Source organism: Sus scrofa, chromosome 15, assembly GCF_054392235.1.
Source record: "Sus scrofa isolate SSC_HxYL_T2T_F1_AM1 chromosome 15, Sscrofa_HxYL_maternal_Yorkshire_Landrace_v2.0, whole genome shotgun sequence".
Lineage (NCBI taxonomy): Eukaryota > Metazoa > Chordata > Mammalia > Artiodactyla > Suidae > Sus > Sus scrofa.
Window position 1 is genome coordinate 135,629,900 of NC_139397.1, and position 16,431 is coordinate 135,646,330.

A 16,431-nucleotide genomic window follows, 5' to 3' on the forward strand; every position below is an offset into this window, starting at 1 on the left:
GTAGGTAGCCTGTCCAAGGTCATACAACTAGCTTAGTAGAGCTGGGATTTCAACAAGGCATTCTGGCCTCACAGTTCATGCACTTAACCTTAGGCACTATATACCTATTTTACAGCTAGGGAAAGTGAGGCTCTGAGAGGTTAAATTAACTCATCCAGGTCACACAACTAGTGGACTATTAAGACATGATTCAGACCTTAGCCTGAGCTCTTAACCACTGAGGCGATGGTAATGGGATACAGGCAAGAGGCCCCAAGGTTGTACTGATCAGAGTTCAGGGGTCCAGGCCGCCAGCACCCGCCCCTCTGAGCATCCCCCTCCGGGCTTGACACTAGTCAGTCACCCAGCGCGGGAGGTATGAGGCCTCCTACCTCCGGCATTGGGAGATGGAGGTCCTGGGGGCTCGGGGCCGAGCCCGGCTTTACTCCCCTTTGGCGTAGGTGTCCGCGTCTTGACCCCCACTGAAGGCCAGGCGTGGAACCCTCACCCGGGTCCTGGGACCCGTCCTCCGGCAGGCCTAGCCAGCCCCTGGCCTCTCAGCTCTGCGCCCCCGCATCGTCCGAGTGCCAGGCGGTTGCTAGGATACCGCTGGCCGTTACGGCGGCGCGGACTGATGACGTAACCGATGCTTCCGGTCCCTGACGCTCCCCACCCCCAGCTTAGCACAGGTTAGTGGGGATTCCTGGCCTGCCCGCCGGGCGCTCTGCGCGCCAAGACCTGGGGAGGGTTCTGCAAGGGGTGGGCACGGGACTCGCATCTCCGCCTGGAACTACCCTAGTCCCTGCCTTTGAGGCCAGACGGGCGTGGGAATAGGGGCCGCCCAAAGGTGGGCCGGGGTGGGAGGAAGCGGCCTGGGAGTCGGCGCAAGGCCTGCTTTAAGCCCCCTGGCCTCAGCTTCTTGGAGTGCCCTGCCAGGGCGCGTTTTCTCTAGGTTCCGAGACCTGGGCCTGAGCGCTCCACGTTGGCATTTCAGGGGGTCTTCTGGATTGAACCCGGCCCCCGACCCCGCCATTCCTTTCCTTCCAGCATGATCCGCTGGACCTCCAGCACCTTGCCTGAAAAAGACCACTTAACTTGGACGAACCCTTTGGCAGCCTCAGACCGTCCTTGAAGAGAATGACTGAAACACTATGGGCCATGCACTGTGTGTCTGCTCTCGGGGAACTGTCATCATTGACAATAAGCGCTACCTCTTCATCCAGAAACTGGGGGAGGGGTGAGTGTTCGAAAATCACTTTGCTGGTCCCCAGGGTATTTGAAGGACATCAGTGTGCACATGATCCGGGCATAAAGGTTTTCTCTCTAGCCTCTAACTCACCTGACAGAGCCCAGCTACGTGGTGGTCAAGAAAGTGGATTGTGGAGCCAGGCCTCCTAGATTCGCCATGTATTACCTTGATAAGCTGTGGTTTTTTTCCTCTGCTTATTAGAGCTAATTATGCTTCCCTGGTAGGGCTGTGAGGATTAAATTAGATCATGCATATCAAACATCTCACCTACTGCTTGGTTCATAGCACTTGATAAATATTGACTGTGATTTATTTAATATTTATTGAGCATCTATCTTGTGCAGAGCACTGTGTTAAGACCGTAGGACCACAAAGATGACTGTCCCTGCTATTGAGCTCAGACTTCTTTTTAGAGACACACCTTGGGAAGGTTGCTACTAAATGGGAACAACACTCCCCTCCTCTCCCCAGGGAATTCCTCTGGGTTTAAGCAGTATGGGTGATGACCATGGTCCTTCACTGACCCCTTTGGCCGACAGTGGGTTCAGCTATGTGGACCTAGTGGAGGGGTTACGTGATGGACAGTTCTACGCCCTGAAGCGAATCCTGTGTCATGAGCAGCAGGACCGGGAGGAGGCCCAACGAGAAGCAGACATGCACCGCCTCTTCCATCACCCCAACATCCTTCGCCTTGTGGCTTATTGTCTGAGGGAGCGAGGCACTAAACATGAGGCCTGGCTGCTGCTGCCCTTCTTCAAGGTCAGAAAGTCTCCTGGCTATGGAGGGGGTTGCAACAGAGCCACTTGCCAAGGGCTTTGTGAGCGGTCAAGCACATTTGGAAGCAGAGGTCATGTCCTGGTTTGACCACTTCAGATTTGGGGTTTAAGGGACCCAGATGGGACTGTGTGGTGTTCGGTGAAAGGGTTGATGGTCTTTGGCATAGGGAAGGGATCAGGCTGAAGAAGCAGAGGCTCAAAAACCTCAACTGTGGGGAAACTTGTTTTGCAGAGAGGCACGCTGTGGAATGAGATAGAAAAGCTGAAAGACAAAGGCAACTTCCTAACTGAAGAGCAAATCCTTCGGCTGTTGCTGGGTATCTGCAGAGGCCTTGAGGCCATTCATGCCAAGGGTTATGCCCACAGGTCAGTGGGAGGCTCCCGTGTACTTGCTGGGCAGAAAGGAAGAGCCTCATCAAGAGAAATGAGAGGTCTCTGCACTCCTCCGAAGGGACAGCCCTCACGGTTGTTTTGCCCCCCTAGGAGTCCAGCCTCCCCGTCCAGGGCTGCTCACAGATCATTTCCACTTCCCTGCAGGGACCTGAAGCCCACAAACATCTTGCTTGGAGATGAGGGGCAGCCGGTTTTAATGGACTTGGGTTCCATGAATCAAGCGTGCATCCACGTGGAGGGCTCCCGCCAGGCTCTGGCCCTGCAGGTAAGAGTCTCCAGGTTCCTTTGCCCACCTGTTCCCCAAACTGCAATGCCCCAGTTTGGTCACATGACCATGACCTGTGCCCCACCTTTTGAGCTCTGGGGCCACTGTTCCAGGACTGGGCAGCCCAGCGGTGCACCATCTCCTACCGAGCCCCGGAGCTCTTTTCTGTGCAGAGCCACTGTGTCATCGACGAGCGGACTGATGTCTGGGTGAGGAGCATGTGGGTGGGAATTCGGGGTGGGGAGGGGTGCTGCTCTGTACCTACTGTGGAGTTGAGGAGCAGGTCTTTGGTTTCTAGTTGGTTCCAAGGGGCCCAGGAACCATGTATGTCCTCATCCCCCCTCGACTTCCTTCCTGGGAACTGTCGCTGAGACTGTGCTCAGTTGCTCAGGAAGTGGTATAATCCCGCCCTTTGAACAGGGCGAGGACCGCTAAGTGTCAGGGCTGCAGAGGCCTCCAGCTAACTGGCAGTTGCTCTGGGCCCTGGTGGTGTCACATGACTGAGGTCGGTTATTCTTTTTAGCTATTGTAGTCTCCTTTCACTGCAGAATTCAGAGGAGAGGTATCACTCTGTTGGTGCAAGGAATAACCAAGTTATGCTCAGTCCCTAGGATGCGTGCTCTATGCCATGATGTTCGGGGAGGGCCCTTATGACATGGTGTTCCAGAAGGGTGACAGCGTGGCCCTTGCTGTGCAGAACCAGCTCAGCGTCCCGCAGAGCCCCAGGTGAGCAGTGAAGGGGGGCAGTGAGCACTTCAGACTCCTCCCTGCCATTAGCGGGGCTGGAGCCCTAGAACAGGGGTCGGCTGCCCTCCTGACCCTGCCCTCCTCCTCCTCCAGGCATTCCTCAGCTTTGCGGCAGCTGCTGACCATGATGATGACCGTGGACCCCCAGCAGCGCCCTCACATTCCTTTCCTCCTGAGTCAGTTGGAGGCACTGCAGCCTCCTGCTCAGGGCCAGCACACTACCCAAATCTGAACAAACCAGTGGCCGCGTTGAGAAGGTGGCCTCTGTGCCTTGGGGAGAAACTTCCATCCCTCAGTGGAGTCTCCATCCTTTCTATCCAGGACCCCTCTCTTGTGGTTGGGGCAGCCGGGGGTGGGGACCGTCAGCTCAGTCTTCTGCCTCTGTCTATGCTCTGTTACCCCAAAGAGCAACACCTGGACAGGGGGCTTGACTGAGTGGGGGTGGATAAGGGTCGGGGCTGGGGTAAGGGAAACTGATAGAATCTGGTAAAGGCTCTGCAGGTCTGCTGAGCTTATATCATGATATGCCTCCAAATCTGGGTGCAGGAGAATGTATCAATAGAAGAATAAAGTAAAAGCAGCCTGATGTGACCTTAGTCTCATTGTTCTTGGAGTGAGAGAAGAGGTGCAGGGGGAACGGAAGTCCGGTTGCCATTTCCAAGGGAAGAGAAAAGAGGGACTGGCGCAGCATCAGCACCGGTGTGACTTCATCACTCCACGTACGGAGGCAGGTGTACCTGCCTGAGATCTGGCTGGTTGGCAGTAGACAGTTCTCCCAGCTTAGTCGAAAACTTCAAGCTCCTCTGGCTTAAGCTGGCTTCCATGCCCAGAACTGGGGCCAGGTCCCACTAAAGGCACACTCATTCTTCCCTTCATTCCCAAGGCTGGGTAGCTTAGTCAGAGCAGCCTAGCCGGTTTGCCAGGCAAGGGCTTCTGGGTGGAGACACCTGAGGAAGCTTTGGGACAGCTACACAACAGGTCCCCAGCCTCTGCCTGGGGGCAAGGGGAGTGGAGGTGGCAGCCATTTTGGCCCCAAATGTCTCCCAATGGTTCTATTTTTTTTTTTTTTTTAGCTTTGACTTTTATTTATTTATTTTTGCTTTTTAGGGCCACACCCACGGCATATGGAAGTTCCCAGGCTAGGGGTCGAATCGGAGCTACAGCTGTCAGCCTACACCACAGCTCATGGCAACACCAGATCCCCAACCTACTGAGTGAGGCTGGGGATCGAACCCACGTCCTCGTGGATACTAGTCGGATTCGTTTCCACTGTGTCACAACGGGAACTCCCAGATGGCTCTAGTTCACACATGGTTAATGGCTAATGATTAATGAGGCCAGTGTGGGATGGCAGTATCCAGCTGCCACTTCCTGCCTACTCTGCTGAGTAAACAGGGGCCCTGCCTTTGCTGGGCTTGAAACCTGTTCCCTGGGGAAGGGCACTGCGTCCCTGAATCACCAGGGAGGGGAGGCAAGGGCAGGGCTGGCATTGCCTGCTCCTTAGATTGAAGCTTCTTCCCCCCAACTGTGCCCACCCCCAAACGCTGACGTCAGTGTGGGTCCTGGGGTGCCTATTAGCAAAGTGGAGGTTTCCCCCAGGGCACTGGTAGGAGGCTCCCACCAGCTGGCACAGAGACTGAGGCCAGAAAGAAAGCACAAACGGGAGACAACCTGACTTTTAATGGCACAGCCCTAGGCCCCGGCAAAGCGGCAAGACAGACAGTTTTGCAAAGCTGCTGGGAGGTGCAGTGACACAAACAACCCTAGGAGATCGCCCTTGTTCCCTCCCATCCCCCAAGCTTATGACTAGGCTCCATGCCCAGGAACTCTGGGCCAGCGCAGCCCCACTCCCAAGGCCTTATAACACACAGAGGTGTCTGGGCCAAGCCTCTCGTCCAAAGCCAGTGAATGCAGAGCAGCAGGAAGAATAGGGTAGCAGTCTAACTCGCAGATACAGAAACTGCTGGGCTTAAACTCCTACTTGGAAAGGAAGTGAAGCCTCGTATCCTTTAACAGCTCATGGCTGGACAGACAGGTCCAGGAGTCAGTCCTCATTTCCCCCTTATCGTGGGCGCCTCTAGGATCATACATGGGATCATGTTTCCTGGGCCTGGCAAGGACCCCTTGGCAGGTCTCACCTTCAGCCATGGAAGGGGAAAGAGTCATGAGCAGCAAACAGGGCAGCAGCGGAAGCAGCAGCAGAAATAGCAGCGGCACAAAAGGGGACGGCAGCAGAAGCTTAAGCACTCACAGAGGGGACAAGAAACCGCGCAAGGAGGCTGTTTATTTCGAAATGCTTTTGCAATAAACATAGTGAGTGGGCTCCAGGCAGCTGTTCTATTCTTCTCCCTCATCCTCGTCCTCATAGGAGTCGATACCCACCTCCTCATAATCCTTCTCCAGGGCAGCCATATCCTCCCGGGCCTCAGAGAACTCGCCCTCCTCCATGCCCTCGCCCACGTACCAGTGCACAAACGCCCTCTTGGCATACATCAGGTCGAACTTGTGGTCTAGGCGGGCCCAGGCCTCGGCGATGGCGGTCGTGTTGCTCAGCATGCACACGGCACGCTGCACCTTGGCCAGGTCACCCCCGGGCACTACGGTGGGGGGCTGGTAGTTGATACCAACCTTGAAGCCCGTGGGGCACCAGTCCACAAACTGGATACTGCGCTTGGTCTTGATGGCAGCGATGGCGGCATTGACATCCTTGGGCACCACGTCTCCTCGGTACAGCAGGCAGCAGGCCATGTACTTGCCGTGACGGGGATCACACTTCACCATCTGGTTGGCAGGCTCGAAGCAGGCGTTGGTGATCTCTGCCACCGACAGCTGCTCGTGGTAGGCCTTCTCTGCAGAGATGACTGGTGCATAGGTGGCCAGCGGGAAGTGGATGCGAGGGTAGGGCACCAGGTTGGTCTGGAACTCCGTCAGGTCCACGTTGAGGGCCCCGTCAAAGCGCAGGGACGCTGTGATGGAGGAGACGATTTGGCTGATGAGGCGGTTGAGGTTGGTGTAGGTGGGACGCTCGATGTCCAGGTTGCGGCGGCAGATGTCGTAAATGGCTTCGTTGTCCACCATGAAGGCACAGTCTGAGTGCTCCAGGGTGGTGTGGGTGGTCAGGATGGAGTTGTAGGGCTCGACCACGGCTGTGGACACCTGCGGGGCAGGGTAGATGGAGAACTCGAGCTTGGATTTCTTGCCGTAGTCAACAGAGAGCCTCTCCATCAGGAGCGAGGTGAAGCCAGAGCCGGTGCCGCCTCCAAAGCTGTGGAACACCAGGAAGCCCTGAAGTCCTGTGCACTGATCAGACTGAAAGGCAAGAAAAGAGCAATGTGGTGAGGGGAGAGCACTGAGGAAATCTTCTGGCTCCACAAAAGCCTAAAACACCTCAGGAGTCAAGGCTAAGTAAGACTAATGAGTGTTCCATAGCCATAGCAGACTCCGGCACATGTACAATTAGAGATGACCCCATGAAACAGATCTGAAAAAAAAAAAAAAACTGTTTCTGACCACCAGCATCATCTCAAGAGCTCCCTCCCTTCCATCCCAAATTCTCACCAGCTTGCGGATCCGGTCCAGTACCGGGTCAATAATTTCCTTGCCGATGGTGTAGTGACCACGGGCATAGTTGTTAGCCGCATCCTCTTTCCCAGTGATGAGCTGCTCTGGGTGGAAGAGCTGCCGGTAGGGGCCATTTCGGATCTCATCTGGAAGGACATAAACCACACCGTTAGGGCACAAACCACAAGGCGGGGCTCAGCACAGACCCCCCCTCCCCCAGCCTGGCAGCTGTGGTCAGATGTATGGAAGAGCTCATGCTTCTGCCAGCCTGAGATAGCAGTGGGTGAGAGAAACCCAGACCTGCTGCCCAGCCAGTCTGCTATCAACTTGCCTTCTTTAGTGTCTAGCAGGGCAAGGGGTTTTCAGGGCCAGGAAAGCCAGGTCTAGACACCCTCACTCTAGACAGAAGCTTAGAGTCACTTTCCATTCCCTCCATTCCACCCCCCTCTTCCTCTCACCAATCACGGTGGGCTCCAAATCCACAAAAACTGCCCGGGGCACATGCTTTCCAGCACCAGTTTCACAGAAGAAGGTGGTGAAGGAGTCGTCTCCTCCACCAATGGTCTTGTCACTGGGCATCTGCCCATCCGGCTGGATCCCATGTTCCAGACAGTAGAGCTCCCAGCAGGCATTGCCCATCTGGACACCTGCCTGCCCAACATGGACTGAGATGCATTCACGCTGAAGGATAGAGAGGGAGGACACGGCATAAGCCCCACATACAGAAGTCCTTACCTCATGAGCCTTTCTCCCACCCTATCACCTACCAGTTTGGATGACTCAGTTGGTTAAAGTGGAGGCTTGGGGCTGGGCAGAGGTCAGAAGAGGCTGGCAGCCTGCCCAGGCTCCCCTGCATAAGACTTCCCAACTAGGGGCACCCAGTAGGGCAGGCCACTTCCTCAGCCTGCTTCTCCGTGGGGACCTTGTCAGGTAAGAGCTAGGGCTCCGCATGCTCCCGCCACATTCATAGGACACTCGGGGAGGACGGAGAGGGCGAGTGCATAGGAAACAGGCGAACACTGCAGTAACTGAGACAAGGACAAGTGATCTTTCAGCTGTTCCCAATTCCTACTCCCACAAACCAGCTCTCAACAGAAGAGACAGAAGGTCTTCCAGAACTATGAATGTGTGTAGCTAGAAGTCCCCTGTTTGATTAATTCTTTGCTTTGAGGATGAACAACTAGGATGTCATATAACCCTCGCCCCCTTTCATTCTTGCGGGCTGCAGGGGTGTCTCAGCCTTCCAGTCTGGCATCAACTGACCACATGAGCCATCAGGATGCCCTCCTCCACTTTAAATCCTATCTGGCTCTGGGGATCAATCCCATCTGGCTGCTCTCCCCACCTCCACCCCCACACTCTGGGTATCTTCACCACCTTCATCCATTGCGGAGCAGGCACTGAAATTGCAGAGAGCAAAAAACGGCAGGCACCCGCAATAAGGGTTGTGGGCACTGGGGCCCTCGCTGCCCTAGGCTCATCCCTGCCAGTCTGAAATTAACCTCTGAAGAACCAAAGCGGTGCAGCTGCAGGGCCGGCGCAGCCTCCCTTTTCAACACCGAAATGGCGGGGTGACGGTTTCCAAATACCCAGAAGAGGAAGCGGAACCTGCGGTGAGGCCTCAGAGGTAACCCGCCTGGCCCTGGACAGGGTGAGCGCCATCCTGCACTCCGGCCCTGTATTCGTACTCCTTTAAGATTCTTTCCAAGTTACATCCCAGCGGAAAGCGAGGATTGGATTTCGGCCCCCATCCCTGGGCTATAAATACCACCCCCTACACACACCTCTTTCCCCTCCCCCCAACCTGGCCCCGGCCCGTGCTCTCGCTCAGCGCCAGCTGTCTCTGCCCGTCCGCGCACCCGGACTCCTGTTGGAGAGAGTCCGGCTCGCCTCACGAGGCCGAACCCCATTCTTGCCACCCCTCTAGGCTCAGAAGAGGGGTGCTGAGTCACGGGTGGGAGGCATGAGGGTAGGAGGGATGCTCACGTAGTCGGAGGAAAAGGTGATGGTGGACCAGGTAATCTGACCCCTTTCCACTTTCTTGCCCCGAGCACGTGTTGGGTTAGTTCCAGGGACTAGGGAGTGAGTGGGAGGCTAGGAGCCGAGGGCAGCCGAACGGGTCTCCCTCGCCGGCAGAAAGGACTGGGCGCGGGACCTCGTGACTCCCCCCAGGAGGGTTAGGGCACAAATGCTTGGCAGAGCAGAAGGAGATTCCAGAGGACTCCTATTTGCTAGTGAAGAATCCCACCCCACTCCACCTCCTTCCCCAGGCTCCGAAAGTGGACAACGCTGCCCACCCAAAGTCACGGGGAGGGGGTGGGGTGGAAAGAATGCACCCCCCCCCCCAAGAAAAAAAACCTCCGCAAGACCTAGAACTCCTAATGGAGGGCCCCGAGCATCCCGGGAGGGAGGGTCCCCGAAAGAGAGGGGACACTTGTGGGACAGGCACGATGCTGGCGGGGCCGCACTCACCATGGTGAGTCCGGGCGGTGGGTCTCACGTAGAGTCCGGGTGACGGGTCTCAGTGAGAACTGCGCTAGCTGCAGTGCCGCACCGCTCTTATACGCGGGGGGCGGGCCCGCGCGCTCCGACCGCCCACTAATAGCTGGGCGGCCCAGAGGCCCCGCCCCCGGAGGGTAGGCGGCCGTGAGGGGTTGGGCCCCGGCGAGTCCCCTCCCCTCAGCGTGCCCGCGTTGCTCACCTGTCGGACGTGGGTTAGGAGTAGCGACCCGGGCTTTAACCCTTCCCTCCTAGTTTTGAGCCGACACTCCGAGCTCCCAAGCTCCGCGGTTGGGACGCTGGGCGCGGTGCCAGGGCGTGTCTCGCCTGCACCTGCATCATGCGGGCGTCTGTCGCTCAGGTGTTCTGACTTAGGCCGGGTGCCGTAGAGGCTGTTTTTCCAAAGTGGCTGCAGCCAGCCTTCGCCAGTGCCCTCCCCGCCCCGCCTCCCTGGAGGCTCCGGCCGACTGCCTGGCTTTGGCCCGTCCCCCAGGATCCCTCTGTAGCCGCACGCGGCCTGATGGTCCCCGGCGGGGACCGCTGGCCTTCGCCGATGCCTGTGGGCGGCTGAGGACCCGGAGCTGCACAGCCTGAGCCCCAGGTTGCCGATCCTTCCGGCTGCTCCGCAGAGCCGACCCCACAATCTGTCAGCGAGGGCCGACCCCCAGAATCTGCCAGTGCTAGCCGACTGCCAGCGAGTCAGAGGTCCCGTCATCAGAGCCGTCACTATTAGCTGGGCCTCGCCATGGCCACCTGCCCGCTTTCCTGCTGGAGCCCTATACGACCTTGGGCAAGTGACTTAACCTCACCGAGTCCTTGGCATCTTCACCGGTGAAGAGGAGACAAGATTCCGCCCAGAACGCGTTGTCGTGAGATAGCACAATGTTTGTTGACTCTGAGGAGGAAAAAAAGAAAATGGAGATTCTGACATTATGGTTGATTTTGATTTTACCATCCTCTTCTGTCCCTAAACCATGGGCAGGATTTGTGACTTGCATCTCAACACCCTCATCGCTCAGGTGGACGTCTTCACTGAAGCTCTTCCCTCTTTTTATGTTTCATTTCTGTTTCTTGCAGGAATGGACTTTTCAATCTATGTCTGCTTTCCTTTGTGTGCCTTACATTTCCTAGCTGTCTCCTTTCACTGGGAAAGTCATCAGAAGTGCCCTATATGCCTACTGGCACATCCTTAAGAAACCTGTCTCCAAGACTAGTCACTTGAAAAAGACTCACTTGCTTCTCCTATCACAGTGTTTCTTAGGGCCAGGGCTGGTGAGTATACAGCATAGTAGGATAAAATAACTAACAACGGCAACTTTCTACCAACAAAATAGCTGACTGACACCTTATTTAGGCAAGGTGTAGCAAGGGATGCAATGAAAGATGACAAAGTCTTTTTTCCCAGTAGACTTGCCATGTGGTTGGGAGAACAAGACATTCATAAAAAAGAAAACTGGCAAGGGCATATAATGAGGCTGCTTTGGGAAATGCAGCTCATGGTCTCTATAGAGCAAAGGAGCCTTGGTGATTACAAAACACATGGCCTCACTTACAGAATGGGAGAAAATAGTTTCAAACGATGCAACTGACAAGGGCTTAATCTTTAAAATATGCAAGCAACTCTTACACAACTCAACAGCAAAAAAGCCAACAACCCAATTGAAAAATGGGCAAAAGACCTGAATAGACATTTCTCCAAAGAAGATATACAGATGGCTAACAAGCACATGAAAAAATGCTTGACATCACTGATTATTAGAGAAGCACAAATCAAAACTACTATGAGGTACCACCTCATACCAGTCAGAATGGCCATCATTAATAAGTTCACAAATAGCAAATGCTGGAGAGGGTGTGGAGAAAAGGGAACCCTCCTACATTGTTGTTGGGAATGTAAATTGGCGTGACCACTATGGAAAATAGTATGGATGTACCCCAGAAAACTAAATATGGAACTACCATATGACCCAGCAATCCCACTCTTGGGCATATATCCAGACAAAACTTTCCTTGAAAAAGGCACATGCACCCACATGTTCATTGCAGCACTAGTCATAATAGCCAAGACATGGAAACGACCTAAATGTCCATCAACAGATGATTGGATTAGGAAGATGTGGTGTAGATACACAATGGAATACTACTCAGCCATAACAAGGAGAAAAATAATGGCATTTGGAACTAGAGACTCTCATACTAAGTGAAGTCAGAAAGAGAAAGACAAACACCATATGATATATCACTTATATCTAGAATCTAATATAGGGCACAAATGAACCTTTCCACAGAAAAGAAAATCATGGACTTGGAGAACAGACTTGTGGTTGCCAAGGGGGAGAGGGAGGGAGTGGTATGGACTGGGAATTTGAGGTTAACAGATGCAAACTATTGTCTTTAGAATGGATAAGCAATGAGATCCTACTGTATAGCACTGGGAACTATATCTAGTCACTTATGATGGAGCCTGACAATGTGAGAAAAAGGAATGTATAAATGTATGTGTGACTGGTGCTGTACAGTAGAAAATTGACAGAACACTGTAAACCAGTTATAATAGAAAAAATAAAAACCATTAAATAAATAAATAAATATATATTTTTCTCTTTTTTTGCCATTTCTTGAGCCGATCCCGTGGCATATGGAGGTTCCCAGGCTAGGAGCCGAATCAGAGCTGCAGCTGCTGGCCTACACCACAGCCACAGCAACACCAGGTCTGAGCCGCGTCTGTGACCTACACCACAGCTCACGGCAACGCCGAATCCTTAACCCACTGAGCGAGGCCAAGGATCGAACCCGAAACCTCATGGTTCCTAGTTGGATTCGTTAACCACTGAGCCATGGTAGGAACTCCAATAAATAAATAATTTAAATGGAAAACAAAAAACCCCACATGGCCTTTTGCAGACCTTCTCTGGTCCTCTTTTTTCCCTTGTGCACCCCAACCCCAGCAGCCTGAGTATTTTAAGAGACTTGAGCTATCTTAGGCAAAACTCCAAGCTTCTTTGCCCTTCAGGTTCAACTTCTTTCTTTTTAAAACTGGGATTAACAACTTCGGATCGTGAGGACCAGATGAACTTGAGGGATGTGAACATACAATAGCAAAGCATGATATATGTAGCTGTCTTGACTCTTAAGGCATTTGATTCATTTACTTTAGTGTGTGTAGCATGTCGTGCTGCAGTTATTCGTGTCCATGTCCCTCTTACTACAGAGCAACCTTGTTGAAGATAAGGATTGTGTCTTATTCATTTACTTCTTAATTTTTAAATTTTTTTGTCTTTTGTCTTTTGAGGGCCACACCTGAGGCATATGGAGATTCCCAGGCTAGGGGTCTAATCTGAGCTGTTGCCACTGGTCTATGCCACAGCCACAGTAACTCGGGATCTGAGCCGCATCTGCAACCTACAACACGGCTCCCAGCAACCCCGGATCCTTAACCCACTGAGTGAGGCCAGGGATCGATCCTGCAACCTCATGGTACCTAATCAGATTCGTTTCTGCTGCGCCACGACACGAACTCCAGGATTGTGTCTTATTCATTTTTGTGTCCCTAGTCCCTAGTATGGTGCTTAGCGCATGGTGAACATTTGCTAAGTGTGTGCGTCAGATGAATTGTTTCACTACAGAAATGGGACTAAAATGGAGGTAGAATGCTAAGAAGCTCGAAGCTGCAAATTAGCAGCCTGGAGGCCAAGTTCCCTCTCAGAAATGTTTTATTTGACCCTCACAGTGTTAATCTTCCTAGCATTTACAATATGAAAAAAATCAGGAATTATCTTTGTGTGTAGCATCCCCAAGACCACCTCCAGGTTAGGAGATTTGCTAGACAGACACAACAGGACTCCATAAATGTGAACTCACAGATCAGGTTTATTACAGTGATGTAGGAACAGCACTCAGCTGGATAATAAGGGGGCAGGGCACAAGTGGAATCTGCAGGTATCTATGCCCTCTCCCTCCCATAAGGTTCACAGAGTGTACTCTTCTTCCAAAATGAAAGTGGAGTGACCGTTCCCTGCAGTGTTTCTGCCTAAAAAAGCCCATTAGAGACTCAGCACCCAAGGTTTTAGTGGGGGCTGGTCATGGGCACCTCTGCCTTGCACGTACCAAAATTCCACTCATAGAAAAAAAGCAGGCATTCAGCATTAATCATATCATCTATGCACACCCTCTAGGTACAATAAACCGTCCTTATCTGTTAGCTGTTGACCAGGAATATTATAGGATCCAGGTTCCCAGATGCCAGCCAAGGGCCAATCTTGTGAGCAGGACTTTCTACAGACGGCAGTCTGAGACCAGCTATGTTAACTCTTTTCTGCACAGTCATGTAAAAATCCAGATTTCTAGGAGTTCCTTTTGTGGTGCAGTGGAAAGAATCTGACTAATATCTGTGAGGATGCGGGTTCCATTCCTAGCCTCTCTCAGTGGGTTAGGGATCTGGTGTTGCTGTGAGCGGTGGTGTAGGTTGCAAATGTGGCTCGGATCCCGCATTGCTGTGGCTGTGGTATAGGCTGGCAGCTGTAGCTCTGATTCAGCTGCTAGTCTGGGAACTTCCATATGCGACAGGTGCAGCCCTAAAAAGCAAGAAAAAAAAAAAATCCAGATTTTTAGTTTATTTTGAAAAGAATTGGAAGATCTGGCTATACTAAACCTGCACTCCCACTTAACAACTGTGATAGGCAGTTGTTAATAACCCCCCCAAAGATGTCCATACCCTAATTCCTGGAGTCTGTGACTATGTTATCTCATGTGGCAAAATATTTTGCAGATGTGATTAAGTTAAAGATCTTGAGATGAGATTATTCCAGATTTTCTGGGTGGGCCCAATGGGTCCTTATACTAGGGAGAGGGAGGCAGGAGAGTCAGAGTCAGGAAAGAAGTCAGAACCCAAGGTCAGAGCTGTGGCTTTCAAAGTGGAAGGAGGCCTTGAGTCAAGAAATGTATGCAGCCTCTCGATGATGGAAAAAGCAAGAAGTAGATTCTCCTCTAGAGTCTTTAGAAGGAAGACCCTGTCAACATCTTGGGTTTATCCCTCAATAGATTTCCAACTCCAGTGTCAGGAAGGGGGCTTCCCCACACAGCACCAAGCAATTCTCAGACACCAGCAGGGTGTTTGAGAATACACTTCAGTTCTGGCACTTTCTGCTTGGAGATGGCTTCAGATTCGACAAGTTAAGCGCCCTACAATACTGTCCTCCTACCTCTGCTTCAGATGCTGGTTGCAAGCCCAGGTTGTTGCCTAAGCTGCTGACCCCACCGGCTTACCACCCCCCTCCTCCTTGAGGTCAATTAATTTGCTAGAGAGGCTCACAGAGTTCAGAGAAACAGTTTACCTACTAGATCACTGGTTTGCTATAAAAGGATATAAGCCAGGGGGAGCGAGATAGAAAAGATGCACAGGGCAAGGTATGTGGGAAGGGGCACGTAGCTTCCATACCCTCTCCCAGCACTTCCATGTGTTCACCAACCTGGAAGCTCTCCAAACCCCATCTTTTCGAGTTTTGATGGAGGCTTCATGTCATAGCCATATTTAATTTCATCACTGACCATTGATAATTGAACTCAATCGCCAGCTGCCCTCCCCTCCCAGAAGGTAGGAAGGGGGTGGCAGGACTGAAATTTCTAACCCTCTTATCTCTCAGTTGGCTCCCCTGGCAAGCAGCTCCCATCCTCAGGTGTGTCCAGAAGTCACCTTGTTAACATAACAAAAGAACACCCTTTTATGATATTAACATAACAAAGGATCGTGCTCAACACTTATGAAATTCTAAGGGTTTGGGGAACTGTGAACCAGGAGGAATGGACAGAGACCAAATAATATATAAAAAATATATTTTGGGAGGTCTGTTGTGGCTCAGGAGTATTGAACCCTTCTAGTATCCCTGAGGAGGCAGGTTCAATCCCTGGCCTCACTCAGTGGGTTAAGGATCCGGTGTTGACATGAGCTTCAGTGTAGGTTGCAGACTTGGCTAGAATCCCATGTTACTGTGGCTGTGGTGAAGGCCAGCAGCTACATCTCTGACTGGATCCCTAGCCTGGGAACTTCCACATGCTGTGGGTGTGGCCCTTAGAAAAGGAAGGAAGGAAGGAAGGGAAAGAAGGAAAGAAGGAAAGAGAGAAAGAAAGAAAGAAAGAAAGAAAGAAAGAAAGAAAGAAAGAAAGAAAGAAAGAAAGAAAGAAAGAAAGAAAGAAAGAAAAAGAAATAAGGAAGGAAAGAAAGAAAAAAAATTAATTTTGGTCATCCAATAACTAAATATACATTTTTCATATAAATCATAATATTGCAATCCCTATTGAGCCTATTTTGGACTTCTGAGCTCCAAAACTGTAAGATAATAAATCTGTGTTGTTTTAAGCTTCTAAGTTTTAAGCGATTTGTTGCAGTCACAATAGGAAACCATTAGGGCAACAAATGTAGCTGCGTGGTGGCTACTTTCTCAGGATGAGCCATGCACGCGCCTCCCGTTCACCCAGGCCTCATCACTCTGTGTCTCCCTGGCACACAAGACTAGGGTCTATCCCCATTTCACATCATAGGCTCAACCCCATCACACATTTATGTTGCTCCTGTAGCAAGGAGTTCACAGTCCCTGAGCAGGCCTCCTAGAAAGGAAAACAGAGAAGACCAGGGTACAGGGAGAAGTGCCCAGGGTGTGTTAGTGGAATAGTGATCCTGCTGCTGACTGTGCATGTACATTTGAGTGTGCACACTAGTGCACATATGTCCATGACTCTGAGTGTGTAGATATCTCCTTGGGATGTATACAGACCCCCTGAATTAGGGCCATGAGTTCTGGGTGGGTGTGCAGATAACAGTCCATATTAACAGATGGAAAACTCTTAGACAGGCACATGCATGTACGGGATCTAGGAGACGGTGCCAGGCACTCTCAGCATCCTACCCTCATCCCACTCCCTCCAAACCTGCTTCTGTCCTCGGCTTCTGAGTCTGAGCGCACAAT

The 16,431-nt window shown here is 52.2% G+C and overlaps 2 protein-coding genes across 12 annotated transcripts; one reads left to right on the plus strand and one right to left on the minus strand.

Moving 5' to 3' along the window:
• Window positions 1-633: 633 nt before the first annotated feature.
• STK16 (serine/threonine kinase 16) lies at window positions 634-3,995 on the plus strand. 11 transcript variants are annotated; one of them, XM_085000498.1, is made up of 8 exons: window positions 634-826; window positions 1,027-1,216; window positions 1,700-1,987; window positions 2,237-2,370; window positions 2,542-2,662; window positions 2,776-2,871; window positions 3,267-3,388; window positions 3,503-3,995. In XM_085000498.1, the coding sequence occupies exons 3-8, from the start codon at window positions 1,724-1,726 to the stop codon at window positions 3,639-3,641; spliced, it is 876 nt and encodes a 291-aa protein (XP_084856624.1). In that variant the 5' UTR covers window positions 634-826; window positions 1,027-1,216; window positions 1,700-1,723; the 3' UTR covers window positions 3,642-3,995. The 11 variants fall into 11 exon arrangements, with proteins under 11 accessions (XP_084856624.1, XP_084856620.1, XP_084856622.1 ...); XM_085000494.1 differs by having other exon boundaries at window positions 1,768-1,987; XM_085000496.1 differs by having other exon boundaries at window positions 634-738; window positions 1,768-1,987.
• A 1,678-nt stretch (window positions 3,996-5,673) lies between these two features.
• Window positions 5,674-9,503, minus strand: TUBA4A (tubulin alpha 4a). Its single transcript, XM_001928335.7, has 4 exons — window positions 9,443-9,503; window positions 7,429-7,651; window positions 6,968-7,116; window positions 5,674-6,718 (listed from the first exon to the last, which is right to left on the minus strand). Exons 1-4 carry the CDS (start codon window positions 9,443-9,445, stop codon window positions 5,747-5,749), a joined length of 1,347 nt encoding a protein of 448 aa, XP_001928370.3. The 5' UTR covers window positions 9,446-9,503; the 3' UTR covers window positions 5,674-5,746.
• Between the last annotated feature and the right edge of the window lie 6,928 nt (window positions 9,504-16,431).